This window comes from Aquarana catesbeiana, linkage group LG07, assembly GCF_042186555.1.
Source record: "Aquarana catesbeiana isolate 2022-GZ linkage group LG07, ASM4218655v1, whole genome shotgun sequence".
In the NCBI taxonomy this organism is placed as follows: Eukaryota; Metazoa; Chordata; class Amphibia; order Anura; family Ranidae; genus Aquarana; species Aquarana catesbeiana.
This window is the reverse complement of record NC_133330.1, coordinates 65,231,321-65,258,705: the sequence shown is the minus strand read 5'-3', so window position 1 is coordinate 65,258,705 and position 27,385 is coordinate 65,231,321. Positions and strand designations below refer to the sequence as shown.

Genomic DNA, 27,385 nt, shown 5'->3' with positions numbered 1-27,385 from the left:
CCCAGATCTCATATTTAAGAGGACCTGTCATGCTTTTTTCTATTATAAGGGATGTTTACATTCCTTGTAATAGGAATAAAAGTGATCCAAATTTAAAAAAAAAAAAAAAAAACAGTGAAAAAAAAAATAAAATAAAGTAAAATAAATAAGAAAAAAATAAAATTTTTTTAAAAAGGGCCCTGTCCCCACGAGCTTGCGCGCAGAAGCGAACACATACATGAGTAGCGCCCGCATATGAAAACGGTGTTCAAACCACACATGTGAGGTGTCGCCACGACCGGTAGAGCAAGAGCAATAATTCTAGCCCTAGACATCCTCTGTAACGCAAAACATGCAACCTGTAGAATTTTTTAAATGTCGCCTATGGAGATTTTTAAGGGTAAAAGTTTGACGCCATTCCACGAGCGGGTGCAATTTTGAAGCGTGACATGTTGGGTATCAGTTTACTTGGTGTAACATTATATTTCACAATATAAAAAAAATTGGGCTAACTTTACTGTTGTCTTATTTTTTTATTCAAAAAAGTGAATTTTTTCCAAAAAAAGTGCGCTTATAAGACCGCTGCGCAAATACGGTGCAAAAAAAAGTATTGCAATGACCGCCATTTCTCTAGGGTGTTAGAAAAAAAACAATATATAATGTTTGGGGGTTCTAAGTAATTTTCTAGCAAAAATACCTGTTTTAAACATGTAAACACCTAAATTCCAAAACGAGGCTGGTCCTTAAGCAACGCAGTGCCAAATTGTAAAAAGTGCTCTGGTCAGGAAGGAAGTAAAATCTTCCGGGGCTGAAGTGGTTAAACCTTCTTTCATCTTTTTTTCAACATACTGCTGTGGATCTCTTGCAGATGCTTTTGGGTCACATCCTGTCTACATGCAATCTAGTGATCACTACAGTGCATGGCATTTTTTTTAGCGTAGTTTCCTGATGGTGACCAGCAGTGGACCAAGCCTTTATAGTCCATCGTTTCTTGTAGTCTCCATCAAACACATGTGTGACAATGTAGGAACACAACTGGAAGACAGGAAATAGAACATTGCCACTCTATAACAGAAGATGTCTTAATAAGGACCAGGTATTATTTTTTATTTAAAGCTGCAGATTTAAAAATATTAAAAATTACTTTTGAGATTACACCTCGTTTAAATATATCACACTTACGAGTAACAAAACAGAAAATTGTTTCTGGACTGGGAAATGTAACTTCAGTTTAGGCATATTTTTAAAAAATTGTTAAAAAAAAAAAAAAAAGAGAGCGAAATGCATCTTATCAGTATATAAATAAATCAAATTCATTAAGAACCCACTATTTGTCTTGCTCCATGGCCCCTGTGAGTGGGAGGCCTGGGAGCCCCGTACTTACATCATACAGAAATGTCTACTACAATCTGTCAACCAGGTCTTCAAGACATGAGATACATTTTTTTGTCCATTTAAAAACTCATTCACCTACAGGAATTGGCAGTAATTATTCATATATGCCTCCCCAGGGTCACAGTGATAGCAGTGTTTAATGATTTGAAGTAATCAAGCAAGCTTTTCATTGAATTATCTTATCACTAGTGATTACTGAATACAAACAGAAGAATACGTTGAATATAACATTGGACATTCATGGATAATCCCTTGTACTGGGAATATTCCCAGTTATAACTACTGCAGAGATCCGATGAGAGAGTTTATCCATACATTGCTAAGTACACTCTAAAAACTTAGTGCAATTCTTCCATTTAAAATCTAAAACAAACAGTGCTACTATGGAATGACTGGCAAATTATCATGATATGATTGCTTCTGAAATGAGCAATGGAGCTTTCATAGCAGAAGTGCTTAAAGTGTTTATATATTGGGGGATCAAAGCATCGATACACTTTTAGGGACTGAAGCCGTAACAGTCCATCTCTGTTTTGGGGCTCTAAAGACAATAAAATTGAAAAGATCACATCACATAAAAATAATGTTATTAAATAGGAGAGTAGGAAAGACAACTGTTTGGTTCTGGCATTGGTAAAAATTACATGTGTAATTTGGACTGGTTATGGTCAAGCAGGATAACTAAAAGGGCAAAGCACAGTGGGGCCTTCTTAAAACAAAGTATGTTCTTTATTTAAAAAAATATAATTTATTTTATGCATTTATTAAAAAAAATATACATATTTTTAAATACAGCTATCTTTTATTGGTTGAACTGGATGGACTTGTGTCTTTTAAAGTGGTTAAAAAAGGCAAAAGTTTTTTTTTATCTTAATGCATTCTATGCATTAGGATAAAAAACCTTCTGTATGTAACAGCCCCTTCAATTCCCCTAATACTTACCTGAGCAGCATCTTAATGCAGCGATGTGCACGAGTGACTCGGCCGCCTGGGACTCTCCCTCCTGATTGGCTGAGACACAGCAGCAGCAGCGCCATTGGCTCCCGCTGCTGACAATCAAAGTCAGTTAGCCAAAGAGGAGAGGGGGGGGGCGGGGCTAAACTGTGGATCCATGTCTGAATGGACACGACTCGGGTGCCCCATAGCAAGCTGCTTGCTGTGGGGGCACTCGGCAGGAGGGAGGGGACAGGAACACTAGTGAAAGACCCAAGAAGAGGAGTATCTGGGCTGCTCTATGCAAATCCACTGCACAGAGCAGGTAAGTATAACATGTTTGTTATTTTTAATATAAGCCTCCTGTAACCCTTTACACCACAAAGCTGGAAGAGTAATGATCAACACCAGGAATCACTTAAGCTTGCCATAGATTAATTGAAATTCAGCCAGTTCAGCAAGGAATTTCAGACCATCAATGGCAGTTTCTGCTTGGCAGAAGTCAATTGGACAATTGACTTCTGTCGAACGGGAATGTTGGAAATTTTTCATTCAAACAGAGAATGCAGCCAATTGGTTCCAGTGCTGATCAGTGTATTCTGAAAGCAGAGGAAGTCCTTGTTGTCAGAAAACAACAGCACAGCGGGGAGGATTCCTCTACCCACTTCGCTTGTGTGGATGGCGGAATCTCTATTTTTTCAGTCATCCCCCTATGAGCCTTAAGGCTTGTACACACGATCAGAAAATTGTACAAAAAATACCGCTTTTGAATCGATCGTATGTTAATCCGATCGTAAATACACAGCTTTCGTCCAAAATTATCCAAAGGAACAAGCGCAAAAATTTTTCTCACACGATACCAGATCATACAATTTTCATTTTAATCGGTACAGTTTTTATCCAAAAATACAATACAGATACAATACAGTACATTACATCACTTCCGAATTTTTATTCTGATGTACGAGAATTTTTGTACTTTAGTAACCTCTTCGTTTTCGATATGGAGACTAGCATGCAAAAGAAAACGGACGATCATTCATCCGATAATCTCATCGTGTGTGCTAGGCTTTAGTCTCTGTTAACACTATGAATATGCACAGATAACATCCCTTATGCCCTGTACACACGTTCGGATTTTCCGATGGAAAATGTGTGATAGGACCTTGTTGTCGGAAATTCCGACCGTGTGTAGGCTCCACCGCACATTTTCCATAGGAATTTCCGACACACAAAGTTTGAGAGCTTGCTATAAAATTTTCTGACAACAAAATCCGTTGTCAGAAATTCCAATCGTGTGTACACAAATCTGACGCACGAAGTGCCACGCATGTTTAGAATAAATTAAGAAATGAAAGCTATTGGCCACTGCCCCTTTTATAGTCCCGACGTACGTGTTTTACGTCACCGCATTCAGAACGATCGGATTTTCCGACAACTTTGTGTTACTGTGTGTATGCAAGACAAGTTTGAGCCAACATCCGTCGGAAAAAATTCATGGATTTTGTTGTCGGAATGTCCGACCAATGTCCGACCGTGTGTATGGGGCATAAGCGTTTGTTCCTTCACTGTCCACAGCTTTATGGCAGTATCGCATACCTCCCAACTTTTTGAGATGGGAATGAGGGACACCTATCAGCAAAAGTATGCAGGCATAGGACATACCCCTTGCCACGCCCCTTAAAGGAGAATTGTACAAAAAACAAGATTGGTTAAACCCACAAGTGCTTTTTTTTTACCACTACTATTCCTTTATATTGGCTTTTGGAATTTACAAATGCAGCAATTTAGAAATCAGATGAAAGGTTTAGCACTGGAAAACACTCTTTGATAGATAAAAAGTGCATTTTATATACATCTATACAGATCAGATTAAAATGAGGGATAAATGAGGAGGAACGAGGGACAGAGGGACATTGCTCCAAATCAGGGACAGTCCCTCAAATTCAGGGACAGTTGGGAGGTATGGCAGTATAGGTAACCTGGATCATAAGACTACCTGACTTTACATTTGAACCATACCATTAAAAGTGCTTTGTCAGAGATATTCGATAACAGCTGAAAAAAAAAATCAATTGTGCCACAAATCCAGTGAGCTGATTTGTCTGCTCTTTGCCTTTACTAACTGCTGTCATTGTTTGCCAGGTGAAAATGTTTCTTTTTGTTGAGCTTATTCTGACAGCCGGATTCTCTGCTGACAGAATACACTAATCAGCGGCGACAGCCTCTGATCGAGAACATTTTTCCAACAAGACTGTTGAAAAGAAATTAGTCGTCACATCAACTTCTGTCGAACACATGCATTGAAATGTAGCCAGTCGCTGCTGAACAGGACAAACTTCTATCTATCTATGGCCAGCTTTAGGACTAGAAAGCTGCAATATATTAACATTTTGATTTTGGCTTCATAGACACTTTAAGACAATAGTAATGTAAACCTCATTAAGATCTAAGCGCTAAGAATTCACTATAGACATCAATAAATCACAAACAGTTTAGTCTCTATTGAAGCTGAAGCCATGTGAAATTTCTAACTTCAATGTAAAAATACACAGCAAATTAAAAATAATTTCTTTTATTTAGAAATTGTTTGGGTAATTAGAATTAGCCTTCATACACAGAATGTACACGGGCAATCTACACAATCGTCCTATTCTAACTTCTTCAACAATACATCAAAGGTGTTCTCATGATGTGAATATTTGTACAGAGCGGAAACAAGCGTAAATATGACAGATTTTGTAAATTTATAGACGGTTTATAATGGAAGTATTGCACAACAATCCCTTAAGACGTCTGCAATCACTACACAGTTCCGTGTACAGACGCGATAAATAAGCTTATCCATCTCTCTTCCAGATTGCTGTCAAGAGAGGTGTTTAATCAGACCAAGAATGCTTTCTGCACATAAACACAACTTTGATGTGACTTTAAATACAAAAGGACAAAAACAAATGTGAGAGTTGTACAGTGTAGACTGGTATCCTGTTTAATAGTTTCAGTTCAAAGCGAATGGAACGGCAGATTGTACATCTTACACATTAGATGCTATTAATTATTCCCAGGTAGAATTGAATTGCCCACAATGGGCTCCAAAACTATAAATAGCCGGCTTACACGTTCCAGGGTAATTCTTCTCTCGTAAAATGTGTCAAGAACAATGTGCTGTCAAAGCTGATTCCCGTAATAAAGCAAATGCAAAGCTAAATATTTACATTAAAAGTACATGGCAGGGAGCACGCTGCACGCTTTAATTGTACAAAAGATGGATGATTTTGCCGTATCCACCTGTATACAGAATCCACATGTATACAAAGTACTTCATTTATGAAAGTTGAATTCATTGGGCACAGTCTGTGTTCTGTTGAATGACCTTAAAGTGTATGGTAAGCCAATTTTTTATATTCCTGATATGTGCTTGTATTCAAAAGTATACTATTCTCTTTGCCAGGAGCGGCCTGTCCATTATCTTTTAAGGGAACACGGCCCCCCCATCCATCGCTGCCCCCCCATCCATGCATACGGCCCCTGTCAGGACACCGACACATGGATTCCAATGCAGGGGGGGCTGTTTTTTTTAAGTACCAATTAGCGCCAGAGGCTCTAATAAGCTTCAAAATAAAGTGGGCTTGGCTCGCAGAGAAGGCGCTTAAATCCCACCCAGGTGTGTTACAACAGTGTTGTAACACTGATCCTCCTCCTGGCCAATCAGGAAGCAGGTTTTGATACCGGTCACCCGATTGGCTGAAAGGACAGGTAATCCTAATGGACGCCTAGGGGGAGGAGGGGAGGAGCTGGAAGCCGCCATGGAGGAGAGGACAGAGAGCCACTGCACCACGCGGCCTGCTGCCTGCCACCCGCCGCGATGGGATAAGTGTCAGACTAACCGGCAAAAAACAGCAGGGGGGGGGGGAGGGGGTGCCCCCACTGCTCTTTGCATTGCTTCCTTCTTGTGAAATATCTGGTGATCCTGCCAAATATCTGGTGAACCTGCCAACCCCTCTTTTTTCCTATTCCAAACTAACCATACAAGGCACAGAAGCACATCCACTCCAATATGATCAGTTTTCCTTCTTTCCAATCTCATTGGGAGCACAGCCTGCCTTCACTCCAATGGTCAGACTTGTGCTCACATACCCCACTTGACAGCTAATCACTGGGAAGATCAGTGTACTGATGTTTCTCTGCCTCCTTGACTGAGAACAGGGGTCATGCAATCACTTATATAAAAGAGAAAATGAATTTATAATTGTATATATGTAAGAAGGCTGGCCTGCAGGCCAGCCTGTATTTGTAGGAGTCTGAGGGGTATATATATCCCTCCTCCTCTATCTGATCCTGTGTCGGCTCCTATTCAGGGTTACAGCAACGTCATTTCCAAGTTCACAGGGCATTCACGTCACTTACAGATTTAGTTCCAGCAGAGCGGCAGCATGGTCTGTTGCAGGGACTCCTATTGGTTGTATCTTCCGCTCAAGGTTCTGGTAGCGCGGGCGGAGGGCATCAACGGAGGCCCGCATCGGATGTCCATTATGCACTTATTATGCACGGGCCGAAGAAGGAGGCTGGCCGCCCGCTTACAGCAAGCCTCCATTGCTCAGGGATTTCCAAGGGGTTTGTCAGAGGGGTGTTGTTGGCTATTTCTCATCAGTACTGCCCTTTGAAGAGGATGAAGGGGGAAAGAGAAGCCAGCTGGTCCGTCGCTGGAGGTCTGGAGGAGTGGTGATGCATGCTGGTAGTCGATGATTCATGGGGTGTTCCAGTCAGGGGTTATCTGGGGGGAAGTACCCAACCACCCACCCGCCCGCTTACTCCTCACGGTACTCACACAGGGCATCAATAGGCATTGGTTAGCTGTTAGTCCTGGTAGGTATGGACCGATAATGGGGGGGGGGATAACCACAGATAATCCTATGTACCTGCATGGCCAATGATCTGCCACGCCGTCCAATCAGCGGGCTGTCTCTGCCCTCTTGGCATGGTAACTCTTTCCTTACCGGTTTCAGTCATGGCAGTGTGGACACTTCCTAGTACAACGCCGCCACTCAGGAACTCGTCCCCCCTCCTCTATCATCACAGGCTGTGGAGTTTCCACAGAGCTGGGGAATGCAGCTTCCTGTTCGTACTGAGCATGCACAGACACACTCCCAGCTGAGCTTACCTGAGAGGAATGAGCCGCAATGGGGAATTTTCCTGTCAGCTCAACAATGTGACAACAGAGGGGTCACAAATCACAGGGGGGGTACAGACCAGCAGATTTATCAGTCAGCACTTGTGAGGTCTGTTGCGACATCTCTCCCTGCAAGTTTCCAGGGGGGTCACTGAGGGCAAGTATTGAGAAGGGAGGGGGGGCTGTTTGGTGGGGTAGCTCCACTTCCATGATCATTTCATGATTCATGCCTCAGTGTTTCTGTTATCAGCGTGTTCAGTCATAGCGTGTTCAGTCATAGCATGTTCAGTCATGAGCGTGTTTGGTCATAGTGTGTTTAGTCTTAGCGGTTGCTTTCATAGCGTGTTCAGTCACAGCGTGTCCAGTCATAACGTGTTCAGTCATAACGTGTTCAGTTTTAGCGGTTGCTGTCATAACATGTTCAGTCATAGCTATTGCTGTCACAACGTGTTTCTGTCGTAGCGTGTTCTGTCATAACGTGTTCTGTCATAGCATGTTTAGTGCAGTCATAGCGTGTTCAGACATAGCGTGTTCAGTCATAATTGTGTTTAGTCATAGTGTTTTTAGTCGTAGCGGTTGCTTTCATAGCGTGTTCAGTCATAGGGTGTTCAGTCAAAGCGTGTTCAGTCATAGCGTGTTCAGTCACAGCGTGTTCAGTCATAACGTGTTCAGTCATAACGTGTTCAGTCATAGCGGTTGCTGTCATAACATGTTCTGTCGTAGCATGTTCTGTCATAGCATGTTTAGTTCATAGCGTGTTCAGTCATAGCGTGTTCAGTCATAGCGTGTTTAGATCATAGCGTGTTCAGTCGGATCCAATACAATAAATAAGATTTGTTTTTCAGTGGTCAACTGTCACATTTGTAACACAATGATGTGATCTCTCAGGCTGCAACAAGTAGCTGCTTAGTGTGTAAATCTGTCCAGAGCTTACCGCCTCAACCCAAGCAATATTTCCAAAATACGACCCCTTCCTAACCAATGACACCATCATGAATGCAGCTGCCAGACTCATCCATCTTACCAACCGCTCAGTGTCTGCTACTCCACTCTGCCAACCCCTCCACTGGCTTCCGCTCACCCAACAAATTCAATTCAAAATACTAACAACGACTTACAAAGCCACCCACAACTCGACCCCTAGCTACTTCACCAACTGTGTCTCATAATACCAACCAAATAGTTTTCGTTCCTCCCAAGACCACCTGCTCTCTAGCTCCCTTGTGACCCCCTTCCATGCCTGCCTACAAGACTTCTCCCGAGCCTCTCCCACCCTATGAAGCTCCCTACTCCAAACTGCCCGACTATCTTCTACTCTGTCTACTTTTAAGCAAACCCTGAAAACCCTTCTCTTCAGAGAAGCTTATCCTGCCTCCACCTAGCTGTACTTTTATTTTCTCCATCAGCTCATTCCCCACAGTTATTACCTTTTGTATCACTTGACCCTCCCTTCTAGTTAGTAAGCTCTAATGAGCAGGGCCCTCTGATTCCTCCCTATTGAATTGTATTGTAACTGTACTGCCTGCCCTCATGTTGTAAAGTGCTGCACAAACTGTTGGTGCTATATAAATCCTGAATAGTAATAATAATAATAATCTACATGAAGCTTCTGAATTACTTTTAACCTACTGAAGTGTCTGAAAAAAAAGACATTTTTTGTTTTCTATAGCAAACAATTCTTCATTTTACTTTCCACACAACACTGAGAGTGAAACTTGGGGTCATCTTAGTTCTACTGCCAAAATAGAATGGAAGACTAGAAAAATGTTTCCTTCAGAAGACACATAACAGATAATGCCTTTTATAGCTCCTAGATAAAAAGTGTTCTTGTTGACCATGGAATTAATGAGACTCCAACAAGATTGGAACAAGAACAAACAATTGTTTTTGTTAATAGGAAAGTTTCTGAAAACCAACTTTACATCAGTAGTCACCACATGACAGTATATTACCAATGATGATGGTGTAAAGGGGCCATGCAGATAATTGGTAGAGGAATACATTTTCTTTGCCAATAATCTGTCACCTATAGACGGCCTTTGACTTTTGAAGCCAAAAGATGTTAATACACAGATAGTTTGAAAATAGTCAGAGAGCTGAAACATTGCATGCTTGTGTAGCTCAAACATCTGATTCTAGTGCCTTCAAACAATATGGGTGGTCCACACCAGCTAAACCACCCATATTTGTCAGATCTGGTCATCCCAGTGGATGGCCAAATCTGCTGCGGAGATGGATATCCACTTCTATTAAGATGAGTCCTTGGGTAGCCTGATCGATGGTATGTGCACACAAACACTTTCAATCAGTTATAAAAATAAATTTGAAATATATTTTTAAAAAAATAAAGACTATATGAAAACACAAGCTTTTCCAGTGTACTCCTAAAGTTAACTTGTGAGAACTGAAACATAGGACCTGTCATTTTAGATAAAACGGGTTAAAGATTAATTCTTGGTATGGTATATTTTTACATAGTTATATTGGTCCAGCTTGGACCAATGTAACTATAAATATACCATACCTGGCTGCTGCCCCTGGAACCTGGAAATTACTGAAAAAGACACAGTAATCCAGTGATCTCCACTTGCTTCCAGGTCCCATGCAGAGCAGCTGCCTAACTCTTTGTGAATACAGGAGGTCGGCTGCTTAGCACGTGTACCTTCCAGAGAATGCTCTGCATTTCACGAATAAATGCAAAGCATTCTTTGATAGGACAGAGTGGAGAGGCACAGTGGTGTCTACTTCAGTGATTTCCAGCTTCTAGAGTGATCCCACAGGTATGGTATGTACATAGTTACATTGGTGCAAGCTGGACCAATGTAACTATGTGAAAATATACCATGCCCGGAATTCTTCTTTAAGAACCACCATCAGAATTGAACTACTTTCTGAGTCACCTTTAGGAATATTTGCTCTCACTTCCTGTCCAGGCGATGCATGTCAAACAGAATAAAAAGTGAGAGGAAATCTCTTCAATGGGGACCTGAGCAGCACAGACAATGTTTAAAAACATTTTAAACCCTTCGTCACTCTTTCCAAAACTACAACTATAGCTACAGTTGGGTTTTAAAGCTTTGGGCTCCAAGACTGTGAAGTCTAAACTTCTATCCTGTATACCCATTACAGGCCAGTAACTCCCTAGACAGTAAGGTCAGGGTCAAATTGACCTTCCCTGTGCCAATATTTCAGCAATGGCAGTTCCCATCTTTCAGTCCTCAATGGTTCATATTTACTTTTCTTTAATCTGTCTCTAATCAGTTTTAATCCCTCTTTAAAATCATGCCTACGGTTTCATCCAATCTTCTTTCCATTTCAGCCCTTTTTGTAATTTCCCTTTCACTAGTCACAGGACAATATTAACAAAAAAAATAGATTAAAATGGATTTAAAATGTAATGAAAGCAGAATGAAAACAGACTCTGCGTTTTTCATCAGATTTTAACTGACCCTGACGTGAAAAGGTGGAAACGAATGGAGTATAGAGCGGTGGCAGATTTGACACAGCTTAATAGCACACTGGTTTCGCCCCTGGTATTAGAAGCAAAAGAACTGAAATTGGATGAAAAACTTACATAAATGCTGTCTGTGTGCACACACCTTAAGAGTACATCAAATAAGAACTTTATACCTCATTTATCAAAGTGTGATGAGAATGATCATAGTCTGGTGCCAAAAGCAACCACTTTTTTTAGCTCTTCTATATTACACTGGGAAGAGGAAAGGGAATATATGATTGGCTGTTATGCGCATGATACCTTTATCTTGAGGATCAAGGAGTCACTATTAAAGGGTCAGTCCACCCAAAAATGTATCTTGATGCTGTAAAGTAAAACCAGCTGACAATCTCTTATATTTCCCAAGGACTCTATTGGTCAGATTTCTGCTGTTGAGTCCCTGTGTATTGTAGCCATTATGAGAGGCAGCACTCTCCTTGTAGGTTTTTATATACTATATACAGTATTATTAAGAAAGTACTAGGAGGAGTTGGAAAAAGCAGAGCTGAGCAGGAATATCAAAACACTTGGGTGGTCAGGAGCAAAGTTGGGAAAAATAGCAAGAGAAATCTCACTGCTGGAGTTTCCTACACATGAAAATCCAGGGCAGGAAGAAAAGGTGGCTGCACACCCAAGAATAAAAGCAATTCCTTCATTGAATATCCTTTAAAAGGTACATTGAGACATACACATACAGTATCTCACAAAAGTGAGTACACTCCTCAAATTTTTGTAAATATTTTAATATATCTTTTCATGTGAGAACACTGAAGAAATTACACTTTGCTACAATGTAAAGTAGTGAGTGTACAGCTTGTATAACAGTTTGCCCTCCCCTCAAAACAACTCAACACACAGCCATTAATGTCTAAACCACTTGCAACAAAAGTGAGTACGCCCCTATGTGAAAATGTCCAAATTGGGCCCAATTAGCCATTTTCCCTCCCCGGTGTCATGTGACTCATTAGTGTTACAAGGTCTCAGGTGTGAATGGGGAGCAGGTATGTTAAATTTGGTGTTATCGCTCTCGCTCTCTCATACTGGTCACTGGAAGTTCAACATGGCACCTCATTGCAAAGAACTTTCTGAGGATCTGAAAAAAAGAATTGTTTTTCTACATAAAGATGGCCTAGGCTATAAGAAGATTGCCAAGACCCTGAAACTGAGCTGCAACACGGTGGCCAAGATCATACTGCAACTTAACAGGACAGGTTCCACGCAGAACAGGCCTCGCCATGGTCGACCAATGAAGTTGAGTGCACGTGTTTAGCATCATATCCAATGGTTGTCTTTGGGAAATAGACTTATGAGTGCTGCCAGCATTGTTGCAGAGGTTAAAGGGATGGGGGTCAGTCTGTCAATGCTCAGACCATACGCCGCACACTGCATCAAATTGGTCTACATGGCTGTTGTCCCAAAAGGAAGCCTCTTCTAAAGATGATGCACAAGAAAGCCTGCAAACATTTTCTTTTTTTTTTGATTGGTGGAATCCAGGTGAGGAGTACAAAGACAAGTGTGTCTTGCCTACAGTCAAGCATGGTGGTGAGAGTCTCATGGTCTGGGGCTGCATGAGTGCTGCTGGCACTGGGGAGCTACAGTTCATTGAGGGAACCATGAATGCCAACATGTACTGTGACATACTGAAGAAGAGCATGATCCCCTCCTTTTGGAGACTGGACAGGGCAGTATTCCAACATGATAACAACCCCTAACACACCTCCAAGATGACCACTGCCTTGCTAAAGAATCTGACGGTAAAGGTGATGGACTAGGCAAGCATGTCTCCAGACCTAAACCCTATTGAGCATCTGTGGGGCATCCTCAAACAGAAGGTGGAGGAGTGCAAGGTCTCTAACATCAACCAGCTCTGTGATGTCATCATGGAGGAGTGGAAGAGGACTCCAGTGGCAACCTGTGAAGCTCTGGTTAACTCCATGCCCAAGAGGGTTAAGGCAGTGCTGGAAAATAATGGTGGCCACACAAAATATTAACACTTTGGGCCCAATTTGGACATTTTCACTTGTACTCACTTTTGTTGCCAGCGGTTTAGACATTAATGGCTGTGTGTTGAATTATTTTGAGGGGACAGCAAATTTACACTGTTATACAAGCTGTACACTCACTACTTTACATTGTAGCAAAGTGTAATTTCTTCAATGTTGTCACAGAAAAAGATATAATAAAATATTTACAAAAATGTAAGGGGCGTACTCACTTTTGTGAGATACTGTAGTTCACAGCTGATCAGTAGGCACATTTCACACTCCTGTGCTTACTCATTACTGATTGCCCTCAGTGCAAGTACCCACAAATCGACAGATGAGATCAATCAATGAGATAGTGATACACAGCACAAGTTTTCTCAACCTACCCAGCTGTGGTCCATTATGAGACAATCAATCCTGGGGATGTATTACTATCGCATTGATTGCTCTCACCTGACGATTTGTGATCATAAATGGGTACTTGCACTGGGGGCAATCAGTAATAACTGAGTACAGTAGTGTGAAACGTGTCTAATGATTGGCTGTGAGCTATAAGTATGTCTTAATGTACCTTTTAAAGCATATTCAATAATTCATTCTTGGATGTGCCACCACCTTTTCTTCCTGTGATGTACTCAGTTGGCTGCGAACCAAGCAGGCACCCGGATTCTCCTTAGCAGTTTGGGATCTCGCAAGCTGCCTTTTCAGCGGTGTGTACCCAACATACTATTCTAATAAAAATCCAGGGGCTGACCCCAACAATATCCACCTGTAACTAAAATATTTTAGGGTGGATTGAACCTTTAAGAATCATCTGTATTTCCTCACAGTTGCCAGATTCATACCAGCTCTGAAAAAGGACAGATGGAATCTAAAAGTCGGACGCTGACTACAGCAGGCCATGCTAATTACAATATGACTGTAAAACCACCTTCGGTTTCACCAACCACAATGTACTGACTAAATATACATGAAAGGGAATATTAATGCAGGGCCTTGGAATGCATAATTGGTGGAAAATATATGTGAGATCATATAATCAAATGAAAACATATATGATTGTGAGGCAATATTAAGACTTTTTAGCAGTAACACCTTGATCCACAAGGCCAGATAATGCCTAGATTGTGTTGCTCACTGCCATCAGTCAGATGTGAGCAGTTACATCCCATACTAATATACTAGTGGCTTTGGGCTATGCAGACAGTTCTCATGTAAGACACTTTCATAAATGCGGACCATGTGAAGAGCACCACTTCTTAGATACCTTTAACCATAGACCAGCCTCAGGCCCAGCTGTATGCATCACCCTGCATGCATCTTCGAAAAGGAAACTTAAAGAAGCATTCCCTAGGTCACAAGCTCAAAAAATGCTTTACATTCCACCATTGTACAGAACCAGTATAACTTCTGGCTAAGAGAAATGAGTAATGAAAGTATTGCTTTGTGCCATGAGATCACAAATAAATTAAAGGGTGTGCACATCAAGGGAGGCACACTTAAATTAGCTTCAGGTATTAACATGAATGAGGTTTAATTTATAATGGAGTCAATGAATAACCTGTGCAGCGTATGTAGGTATACAGTAAATTATGCATTGGGCTGTCTACATTGAATATAGCAACCAGCCCAATTCTATGTTTCGTGTATCATTGCCAGTTAAGGAAACAAAAGGGAGAATTTAATCGGTTGTGGATGCTTAAGCCAATTTTGTTTCTACAATTTTACTTTACATGGCCTATTACAAATACAGGCTAGATATATGTGTCAAAAAAAAAGTTTTGGCAAAACAATGCTATTTGCTCATTTCGAGAAAGGGCAGGACTTAGCAAAAGTGAGTTGGATTTCCATAAGTTGGCTAAACTGGACTGAAGGTTAATCATACATGGGGCTTAAAATGGCCATTTTTAAAAAAAATTTTAAAATGCTCGGTGTCATAATGTGATACTGAAAATTTCAATTTTAGTTTGAGGATAAAAATGCACAAAGTAATCTGTATCACAGCTGTCAGATGAACATGGCATCATGCTTTTTTGCATTCAGTATCTTTACAGTGATTTCCCATGCGAGCAATTACCAGAAGAAGACAGCAATCAATGTACTCACCCATAACTGAAAAATCCCCCAAAAATAGAAAGATAAACAGGGATACATTAGACAGACACACTTACCTGCTAGTCATTCAATAGCATATGAAATAAACATTCTATAAACAGTTGTCTGCTTTACAAACCTTTCTGTCTACACAAAGAGGTTCTAAACAAAGCTTTACTGTTAAATCTAAATATGGAAATCCTCTTTTAGTGTACCGCTAGACATTTTTAGCTTTGGGTAGCGTATGAACAGTATAAAACCCCTATGAGGTTTGTTTTTCCTTTTGTCCTGTTGTAGGGATTTTATTTTACTTCCTGTCCTGTGACAATGTTGTTACTATGGCAGGAAGTGAAGGTCTATTTTCAATAGAAGCACACACAGCAATTAAAAAAACTGTTCCCTATTCCGGTAAAAAAAATGTTTTAATTATTTTCATTAAACTGAATGTGGACATTTAAATGCAGGCACCTAAATGTTCCTGAATTAATACGTATATACCTTCCAGAGCCCCACAGCAGTCCCAAAGTCTATTAATATTCTAAAGGTAATTTAAGTTGACCTTGATTGCATACTTAAGACCAATGTAAGTATGCATATTTCATACCTGAAGGACCGCTAACGAAGCTGACAATCACTGTAGTAGTTGGTACTTCCACGGGGGGTTGCTCGCTTGGCAGCGCCATTTTTAATGAAAACTGGGCATTTTCTGATTGGACAAGATAGAGATTGTGACGCCACAGCCCTTGTTTTCCACCTTGTCCAATCAGAGAACATCTTATATTCATTGAAAAAATACAAGGCATTCTGTGAATAGTGATGATGCAGAGCTAGCAACTCCCTGTGGTCAGTATGCAGTGAAGCAGCTGTTCAACACAGGACTTGGAAGATCACGGCAATCACTGTTGTACTGCTGGCCACCTTCCAGAGCCCCTCAGCAACCCCAAAGTCCACTAATATTCCAACAGTAAATTAAGCTGAACTCCAGATATGACCTTAGTTGCATATCTAAGATCAATGTAAGCATGCATATCTCATACCTAAAGGACTGCTAAGAAAGCTGACAATCACTGTAATAGTCAGTACTTCCATAGGAGGTTGATCACCTGGCACTGCCACCATTCACAGAGCGCCTTGTATTTTTTTTAAATAAAAACAGGGCATTTTCTGAGTGAACGAAGCAGAGATTGTGAAGCCACCCCCTTCCTCTCCACCTTGTCCAATCAGAGAACCTCTTACATCAATTGAAAAAAATAGTGTTCTGTGAATGGTGATGGTGCAGAGCAAGCAACTCCCTGTGGTCAGTATGCAGTGGACTAGTTGTTCAGCACAGGACCTGAAAGATTATGGCAATCACTGTGGTAGCACCAACTACTACAGTGATTGTCAGATTCCACAACAGTTCAGTTCCTTAGGTAGGAGATATACATACTTACATTGGACAAAGCTGGACCCATTTGTAAAAAAACTAAATATTAGCAGGTTTGTCTTATCAGCATACTAAAAAACGATATAGATGAGAAAATGATAACTGTTAAAAAAGCATTGGACACAATATTTTTCAAATTCAGCTGAAAATGTAAAAAAAAAAAAAAAATACATTTGAAAAACAAACCCTGTTTTTTATCACAAAACACAAGGATTTAAATATGTTTTCTGTTTTAATAGTCCCTTGTAAGCAGTGATACTGTATCACACATAGGGTTAGGAGCTATCAAAATGCATCACGCTATTTGTTGAAGTTTGAACAACGTGTTGAGATTAGAAAGCAGGGGTTAGCCAAGTTTACTCTGCTCGCACATCATATCCTAAAGTGCTAAAATCACACCCGGTACACCTTCTGGGACAGTATTAGCGCTGTACTTCCCATTGACCTGAACTTCTCACCACTTAGGGAATTTCCATACTTCCACGTGAAAACTGAGCAGAAGTATTATCTTTAGGGGACAAAAAAACAAATGCAGACATTGAATACTTGAAACAGAATAAAAGCCTCTCTCTTCCACCAGCCAGATCAGTCTGCAGGTTATTGTAAAGACAAAGGTGTATGGCCAAAGGTATTAAGCAATGAAGGTATTTATGGACTTAACAACTGTAGCAATTTAAATATAAGAAAAAATAATAATAATACAAACTAGGTTTTATGAAATTAAAAATAGGATTGTCAATTAGCTTGACAACAATATATAAAATTTTTTAAAACCTGTTTGGATTAAAATGTAGGAGATGGCCATGGCGACTTAAAAGTGCACAGCAGAGCTGATGACTTAGCAGTGGCTCATCACTGTTATTTCCCTCGAGACAGCCAGTCTACAGCATCCAATGATACAAATATACAAATTTGCAGGTTGGAAATTTGCAGATTTGGAAAATGATCTCTATTAGAAATATCTTTAGGTGCTGGATCCTGTGTGCATTATCAGTTGCCATAAGTCTCCCCAGGGACATAAACAACCAAACAGCTGTCATTCAGCATTCAGGAATCAACGGAAGAACACATTACCTTTCAAGCTCAGCTATTTGCTTGTCCTTATCATTCTTTTCGTTTTCAACCTCTTTTAGTATCTGCAGTAGCCTGTCCACCTCCGCCTGTGCTTTGCCGCACTCATCCCTGTAGTAAGACACCTCTGTGTCCAGCTGCTTGACCCTGTCACTGAGCTCTGGGTTCATCCTGGCCTCCTCTTCTGCTTCATGGGCCTGGAAAGTACATAGAAGAATCAGCTTTCGCCCAAGAGTCATGAATTTGTAAATACAATGAATGAACAGTGTGAGGAAAGCTTTTAATTTGTAACTTTATCGCTTAGGTCAATTAACTATTTCTAACAATATAATAATTTCCTAAAGGGGAGCTGCTTGGCCCAGATACCATGTACAAGGAGTTATGATTGAATTTTCTTCTATAGACATCTACTTATATGTCTGAATGTATTCACTATAATTTAAGCCAGACCTTCTTAGCCTAGGTTGCATGGAACACTAGAGTTCTGGTTGAGGCTCCTAGGAGTTCCTTGAGCAGTGAGTGAATTTATCTATTATCAACACTGACCAAATTATTATTCATTTAATGTCAAGATTATTACTTAAAGCTGGAATGCCATATTTATCAACACAGGGGATGCTGAAGGAAATTAAAAAAACTAAGGGCCCCTTGGCTGGACACCCCCGGGACTTTCCCTGATGGATTTATTTATGAACAGGCTATTTATATAGTGCAGTGGTATCCAAACTGTGACCGAATGTGGCCTTCTGCTTGCCTTTATCCAGCCCTTGGGGCACTTTTCCTCCCACTAATACCAACGATGGGACACTACACCTCCAATATTAAATACGGGTCACTATTCCTCCTATTGAAGCCTGGACATTTTCTACTCACACTGGCCACAGTCTGACCCTCTAAGGTCTGAACAACAGTAAATTGACCCTTCGTTTAGGAAGTTTGGAGAACCCTGCTATAGTGTATGGGGTTACCAACCCCTGTGCCTGCATTTAAATGTGTATATTAAGCACTGTCATTGCTTTTGAGTAAATATGGTTGCTGTCTAATGTGCCAGGGTTATTGCAGATTTGTACAATCGGTTGGATACATAACTTTGTGCCACCGCTTATACCTTCTAATTGTTTGCTCTGGGATTGTAATGCTTTTAAATATTTCTCAATAAAAATATTCTTGTTAAAAAAAAACCGTGCAAAGCAGAAGTGTATAAAAAATGATCTGTCCAGGGTGTCCCTGGTCTAACTGCTGAACTGGCCAAAACTTGATCCATCTATGACCAGCTTAAGATGCTTAAGATATCTCTAAGTAGATATCAACATCCTCAAAGTATAGAAGTGTTAACAACTCCTTTAGAGGCTCCTGTACAAGCTCACTGGAATTCTGTTATCTGGCCACATAAGAGTTTAGTGTAATAACTCTTAGCACTTCATACACAGGGTAGCAGGACAGAATTTTGCTGTTTTTTCATGAAATTAGCCTATTTACCACTACATGATGGGCTCTCTTTTCAATGATCTGATTTTAATGATTATGTAACAAATGTCTTTAGGGAACATTACATTTCATTACATTTCATACATTTCTGTAAAATCTTAAATTTTAAGACGGATAAGCAAAATAATGAAACTTTCAAATTTCCCTGTGGCCATACACAGGTCAAAATTCACCTGTTTTCTTTTAAACAGGGCGAAATTTGATCCGGAGAGGTCCTGGTGGCACCATCTGGCCAACAAACTTGGCTCAGAAAATAAAGGGAACCAGACAGAACATTGTTGGTGGAATAGTAGGCGCAATCAATCAACTCCAGCCACTTTTCACATTTGTGGCTGTCATAATAAAATAGGCAGGGCAAATTCATCCAGCCGCACTGTTTAGCATTGATGGAGGAATGTGTTAGATTTTTTTTTGTTCAGCCTGAAGCTGAACAAAGCTGAACAAATTAAATCTATTCACGTATGGCCATTTTTATTCAGTTAGGTGGCTCAGATATCCAATTAGATATGTTCAAATTTTAATGTAAGGTATTCTAACCGGCTACACCTGTCCACAGTTACTTACAACTGATAGGCTTGACAAAATAATATTTGCATTATAAAGGGTTGGGTTGAGCTGCAAACGGATGTATTTGATGTAATGCTGCTGCCTAATTCTAAGGCTGCGTCTCCCCTATCACAAAGCTCCCAATTATCAAAGGGAACAGTTATTAAATGGGGAAAATATTTTTTAATACATATTTACCTAATATCAACCCATGCATAAAACTGACTTAACTTTCTTTCCTCACACATAAACAATATACATATAACAATATAAAACATCACACAAAAAAGACATCTCATGCATAAAACAGACTCAATTGTCTCAGTGATGATGTAAAAGACGAACATTAGTCACGCACAGAGACAATATAATATAAGTTGTATAAGTACTCACATAACCACATAGCAATGATACCCCCTGCTTCTCATTACGCCCCACAGGTGTCTTCAAAAAGAGCAAGCAAAGAGAAGAAAACAAGGCAACAGCAAGCGATGACTAATCTAAAAGTCCCATAAACAACATGCACAGCAAAATAAACAAACTAAAGCAAAACGAGGAACAAAAAAAAAATACCAAAACAGCCGTCAGAAGGTTTGAATTCTTTGCAGTTAAAAAAAAAAAGAAATATACATTCAACAGCAGGAATTCACAAAATGTGTTATTTACTTATGTTGATCATCTATGACTTATCATTAGTTTTTATTCATTTAAATCATTAATACTGAAATATGAGTAAGTGAAAAATGACATCATACACAGCTAGGCTAAACTGAGAATTATTTCAATACAGGACACAAAGGGGTCAATTTAATTATGAAAAGAGAATAAAGGAACAACAAAGATGCTGCCCTTTGCAACCGATATCTTCACTGGCCATAAATGCCTTGTTTTTCGAGGACTCCCCCATTCGAGGTGGATGGAGAATTCCTCTCTACTGTACCATTGTATTCTGAAACTGGGACTCCTCCATGATCAGAATACACTGATCAGCTGCAGCAGCCACTGATCAACAAAAGTTCTTCTACAGTCTCGTGGAACAGGAATGGCCAGAAATGTGTCTGTCACTGCTGAACTGATCGAATTTTGATCCATCTGTGGGCAGCTTAAGCAGAAGAGAGCAGTATGTGCACTTTAATTCCACTGTTCAAATGATCCAATGAAGGCAAAACACAACTTCTTGGCCTACACCTAAATTTCTGGCAGGTCTGAAGACGTCTATGGGGAAACCTCCGACATCTAGATGGGCTGAGGGTAGGAATGGAATTAGGTGTCATTTGCTTACTACATTTACCTAGGCATGCTACACTATAGGAGTATTCACATCATAAAAAACGGTATTCTGATAACTAAGTATTTTGGTTGAGATCCACTCAGCTATGACATGTAAAGAAAGATAATTGGCCACAAAGGTCTTATTTTCCCCACATGTTCCAAATTACCAAGGCCTTTTTCACACTAGCACTAGCACTGACTTTTTTGTTTATATTCTTTTTCACACTAGGGAGGCAGGCTCAACTACCCACCTAAAAAGTGATCCGTAATGGATCCCTTTTATCAGAGGTGGTTTAGAGCCAGTCTACAGGTGTTCAACAGGCAATACTGCCACCTCCTGAATGCCTTTTTTTTCTTCAATCCTAAGAGGGATTTTACACTGCAATATCATACCGGAACCACATACCAAGTGTTTGGGGTGCGATTGTGGCGTGGTCCAATTGACTTCAACCGTAAAGTTTTTGGCAAGCAACACCACTTGGCAAACTTGACATGCTGACTCAAAGCTGCAGCACCATAAAGCAAAGCATCACGGTTACAGCAATGTGAACAGACTGAAGCTGTAGCCATGTCATAGTGTAGGTGGGCAGTTGGGGGAAGGAGATCTGTAAAAACACAGATGAACCCTCTGTTTTTACTGCCCCCCATCCTAACTGTTTGTGTGAGCTTAACCTAAGGGCATAGAGTCCCATTAACAGCAGGAGTCTGTGTTCATTTCCTAGAACTAGAACAGGGCAGTGTTGTGCACCAAGTTCAGATACAATTGATGCTTAGTGGAGTTCTGCTTTAAATATGGATTTGTCAAAAATTACAGTTACAAACATTGCAACTGGAATCTGACTTGTTGCTTTGGGTATTATCAACACTTTGTAGCTATACACTATATTACCAAATGTATTGGGATGCCTGCCTTTACACGCACATGAACTTTAATGGCATCCCAGTCTTAGCCTGTAGGGTTTAATATTGAGTTGCCTCCCCCCCCCCCCTTTGCAGCTATAACAGCTTAAACTCTTCTGGGAAGGCTGTCCACAAGATTTAGGAGTGTGTCTATGGGAATGTTTGACCATTCTTCCAGAAGCGCATTCGTGAGGTCAGGCAAGTGACTGGCCTGTACAGAGTCCTGACCTCAACCTGATAGAACACCTTTGGGATGAATTAGAGTGGAGACTGCGAGCCAGGCCTTCTCATCCACATCAATGCCTGACCTCACAAATGCACTTCTGGAATAATGGTCAAACATTCCCATAGACACACTACTAAACCTTGTGGACAGTCTTCGTAGAAGAGTTGAAGCTGTTATAGCTGCAAAGGATGGGACAACTCAATATCAAACCCTACAGGCTGAGACTGGGATGCCATTAAACTTAATGTGTGTGTAAGGGCAGGCGTCACAATACTTTTGGTAATATAGTGTAAGTGAGCACCAGAACATGAATATCTTCCACTTTCTCAGGCCTGAAATATGTTTTACTAATTCTGATTTTGTACAATTTTCCATTGTTCAGTTGAGAACAGGATGGATAAGCAAGGGTGGAACAAATCATGGAACAAATAGACAAATGACAGAAGGGGAGAGGTTAAGTTGTGCCACATACACTCATAGTTATACTGTGGAATGTTGCCTATTTATCAGATGTAGTTAACATGTGTTAAAATATACCTGTCATTCCTCCGCTCTATGGAGGCATTCAGTCAACCTAGAAGTATTTCAGAGAATAATGACTATCAATTCACTACGATCTGATGATTTCTCTTTTACAAAAAGCTCTCACTCTGAGGTTACTCGGTTCTAAGACTAAAGATAAGTCATCAAAATCCAAAATTACTGTTTTACTAATGCACTAATGCTTTCAGGGAGCAAATTCTTTTTCTAATTTAACTGTAACATAGTAGTAAAGAGCAATAAAACATGAGTGTCACCATGTGTAACTGCAATGTAGGTTGATGCACGATGTACACATGCGTTGTGGTGCCATTCACTTACAGTCATTTAGAATGCTCCCCTATGCACATAATCAGTAAATACTTTACATTGGTGGGCAAATCCCATCCAGGACTCTGTCTGCATTTTCTCTCTGTGCTTCCGTGGGTTTTCTCTGGGTACACCAGTTTCCTCCCACACTCCAAACATGTGCTGGTAGGTTAATTGGCTCCTGTCTAAATTACCCCAGCAAGTGCCTGTATGCAAGATAGGGAGCTTAGATTACTAAGGTGGATGGCTTCCATCTAATGTGACATGGCTGCAGATAAACGCTTTAATTTTATATTTCTGTGAGTTTGCATTTGGCTTTTTATTCGTAATGATGCTGCACTTAGCTGGTGCCACCTTGTGTTCCTTTTTCGTTCCAGTTTTAGGTGCCTACTGAAGCAGTGTTGCCAACCCTCAGTTTTTTTACTGGCAGCCAGTAAAAAAACAGGCAATTTCCTACTGCCAGTAAAAGTAAAAGGTTGCCAGTAAAAAATATGGCTGTGACGCTTGGCTTGGTCCGGAGCCGGCTGAGACTATCCCAGAGCTTGCTACAGTGTGATTGGGCAGCTCTGGCGGAGGCGGTGCCTGAGCATGTCGTGAGATGTCATGGTGCAATGCAGCCAAGCAGAATGGCCAGAGCCTTGTGTGCGGGTCTGCCGTATGGGAGCAAGGCAGGATGGGACCGGGACCGTCAGTGCTGTTTAGACTGGAGTGGACTGGAGGGACCGCTAGGCTTGGAGAGAGACTGTCACTATGACTCAGGAGGGGACGTGTCATGTTGGTGAGGTGTCATCATCATCTGTACTGCTGCACACTGCTGTCAGTGTCATTGTGAATCAGTTTTATGTGTGTGTGCGCCCATTCTAATTTCTTGCACTCCTGAGTTCTGTCCCTGAGTCACTTACTTACTATATCAAAAATAAAATAAAAAATATTTTTTTTGCCTTATTATCTACCTTAAAGTGGAGTTCCACCCACTTTTACAACTCTTCAGCATCCCTCACTAAACTGTGCACTGTGAACGAATTGGATATTTTTTAATTTTTTTTCTCAGCACCTACTGTATATCTGCTGTATTCATTTTTCACTTCCTCCTCCCTGGCCGTGGCCCATCGCATCATTTCCTGTTTGCAATGCCTTATGGGAAGGGGCAGCAACTTCCTCTGACACTGCCGTTGATATGGAAACCTGACCTGAAACCTATTACACTGCTTGTGCTGCACTGAGCATGTGCGAGATCTGCAAGGATGAGATCCAGGAAGAAATACAGTCTGGCTTCAGATGCCCACACTTAAGATGGCCACGGCCTGCTGTAAGTTTATAAAATAACAAACTACTGCTATAAACTAACAAAGCAGACCTTAGTTTACAGACTAACTTTGTTAGAATACATTAAGATTGTGTATTATAGGGGTATTTTTATTTAAAAAGTATAATTTCGGCCGGAACACTACTTTAAATTATATTGCTAATTGCATATTGTACTTGTTTGTAGCCTAAATACTCTCTTTTGCACTTAAAACTGTAATTTTGTAACTTTTGGAAATGCCAGTAAAAACTTGGCTGTGCCAGTAAATTTTGGGTGTTGTGTCAGTAAATTTCAATCTGGTAGGTTGGCAACACTGCTACTGAAGTACAACACCCTTTCTATGTGATTTTTATGAACTCCTTATGAACATTTTATGAACTACCTATACTACACAAGCGTATCTTCACATTTATCTAGAGGGATAGAAGTTAACTCATGTAAATGGTGCATTAGCATTTGTTTGTGCCACAATTTCAATTGTTTTTCCAAATATCATAAATCAGCTCCAGCATTCATCACTTTCGTCTCTGATAGGTTGGTCTTGACTGTACACAACAGAACTAACATTTAACTTCAAACTATATAAACTTAATGCTTTCCTAGTTTAACTTTTATTTTATTTATTCATAACAATAGGATGATGTGCCCCTGGCTGAAGTTAGTATTTATAAACCTTTGCCATACCTACAAGAAGATTTGTTGGAAAGAAAAAGATTGAATATACAAGAAAGAGTACTCACTCTCACGCACAACAAAGACAGCATAAAACATGCATGCACATTGTACTTTGCAGGATCCTTCAACACAACAGAACGTTTAAAATGTGACTCTAATGTATTATTTTCTTCTAACACAAAAACTCACCACAGGTATAATTGAATAGTACTGCTGGTCTTTTCTTGCATGTTAGGGCTACAAATGTTCAGTTGGCCTACACCCATTGTCAGTGTTATATTATTCTAGAGTCCTTGAAATCTATGGTTTCCAATGTATGTGTCTTTTTTCACAATCTCTACAAACAGTCTTTGTATGATTACATTCTTTTGAAGCTCCACTGCAGGTCTCATTATATAAAACTTCGCCTGATTTACCACTTGGCTTGTTCAGGCCTACCAATATGAGATCAACCAGTCCTTGTTCCTGCATAAAAGGTTATTGACCAGACTGATCAAATTGTGCTCAACTGGGGAAGAAAAGGTTGTGCATGTATGATTTAAAGTCTAACAACATCTTTGGGGCAGTTACTTATTCAAGTCCTCCCCTCCCACAGCTTTTCCCCCAGTCTTAGGCAGTCCATACATAGTTTGAACTGTGTATGGGCAGGCTGAATGTACCATGTTGAACAATCGATCAACTTAGGTACAACCAGCAATGCAATTATAATCAGTGTCTTCTGGAAGCTGTCCCCGCCGGGAGAAGACAATGGCCTGGCAGGAGGGATTCCCACATCAACACTGTCTGTGTTGATAGGAGAATCAAGCAAATTTCCACAGGGAACCATGGGTTGCAAGAAAGAAATTCGCTCTGTGTATGGCCGGCCCTATACTCATAAGTGATAGAAAGTATAAAACAGCGCTGGCAGCCTATATTATACAATATACATTTTAGTGCCATATACATCAATGTGTTTGTGACATTCAAAATGCAACAAAATTATATATAATATAATATGCACAAATCTGTAAAATGCTTGGTGCTTCTATAAAAAAGTGCAATGGTGCTCCAAAACTTCGCAAAATGTGAGGTGAATCCCCCTTCGGTGACCCCACTCACCAGAAACAATAGACCCTCAGCTTCGCAGTCTGGGATCAAAAAAGGCAGTGATCTATTGGTCTGGAGATATGTAGGATGGTTCCTCAACAAACTCTTCCAAGAGGGTGCTTTACGACAGAAAGGATATGCCACACTCCATAGATGGGAAAATAGAGAAGAAACTCATAGTGAAACACCGCTTAACATAAATTATCAAGCGCATTAAAAGCACCACTTACAGGATATTTGGAAAAGACAGGCATCAGTAAAAAACATCCTAGTTCGCCACTGTATGGCGTGCGTTCCACGGAGGTGGAAATTGCATAAATGGTTAACATAAACCAGAAGTATGTCGACGCGTTTCATCCCTCCTCCTGGGCGTCATCAAATGACATGCCTTTTGATGCCCTGGAGGAGGGGTGAAAAGTGTTGACGTACTTCCGGTTTATGCTAACCATAAGAACTCCCTGAGGATCTGAAAAAAAGAATTGTTGCTCTACATAAAGATGGCCTAGGCTATAAGAAGATTGCCAAGACCCTGAAACTGAGCTGCACAGGTTCTGCTCAGAACAGGTCTCGCCATGGTCGACCAAAGAAGTTGAGTGCACGTGCTCAGCGTTATAACCAGAGGTTGTCTTTGGGAAATGAGTTCTGCCAGCATTGCTGCAGAGGTTGAAGGGGTGGGGGTCAGCCTGTCATTGCTCAGACCATATGCCGCACACTACATCAAATTGGTCTGCATGGCTGTCATACCAGAAGGAAGCCTCTTTGAAAGATGATGCACAAGAAAGCCTGCAAACAGGTTGCTGAAGACAAGCAGACTAAGGACATGGATTACTGGAACCATGTCCTGTGGTCTAATGAGACCAAGATAAATTTATTCGGTTCAGATGGTGTCAAGCGTGTGTGGCGGCAACCAGGTGAGGAGTATAAAGACAAGTGTGTCTTGATTACAGTCAACCATGGTGGTGGGAGTGTCCTGGTCTGGGGCTGCATGAGTGCTGCTGGCACTGGGGAGCTACAGTTCATTGAGGGAACCATGAATGCCAACATGTACTGTGACATACTGAAGCAGAGCGTGATCCCCTCCCTTCAGGGACTGGGCCGTAGGGCAGTATTTCTACATTATAACGACCACAAACACACCTCCAAGACGACCACTGCCTTGCTAAAGAAACTGAGGGTAAAGGTGATGGACTGGCCAAGCATGTCTCCAGACCTAAACCCTATTGAGCATCTGTGGGGCATCCACAAACAGAAGGTGGAGGAGTGCAAGGTCTCTAATATCCACCAGCTTCGTGATGCCGTTGTGGAGGAGTGGAAGAGGACTCCAGTGGCAACCTGTGAAGCCCTGGTGAACGCCATGCTCAAGAGGGTTAAGGCAGTGCTGGAAAATAATGACACTTTGGGCCCAATTTGGACATTATTACTTAGGGGTGTACTCACGTTTGTTGTCAGCTGTTTAGACATTAATGGCTGTGTGTTGAGTTATTTTAA

The 27,385-nt window shown here is 40.8% G+C and overlaps 1 protein-coding gene across 11 annotated transcripts in view; it reads right to left on the bottom strand.

Moving 5' to 3' along the window:
- Nucleotides 1-27,385, bottom strand: part of ERC2 (ELKS/RAB6-interacting/CAST family member 2) — a 1,404,232-nt gene that overhangs the window by 868,527 nt on the left and 508,320 nt on the right. For 6 of the 11 annotated variants that reach the window (XM_073592266.1, XM_073592267.1, XM_073592271.1 and 3 more), the window contains 2 exons: nucleotides 19,977-20,027; nucleotides 17,553-17,746 (listed from right to left, as the gene is read on the bottom strand). In XM_073592266.1, the coding sequence (XP_073448367.1) occupies nucleotides 17,553-17,746; nucleotides 19,977-20,027 (245 nt within the window). The remainder of the gene's footprint in view (nucleotides 1-17,552; nucleotides 17,747-19,976; nucleotides 20,028-27,385) is intronic. The other 5 variants (XM_073592270.1, XM_073592273.1, XM_073592274.1 and 2 more) reach the window with 1 other exon arrangement.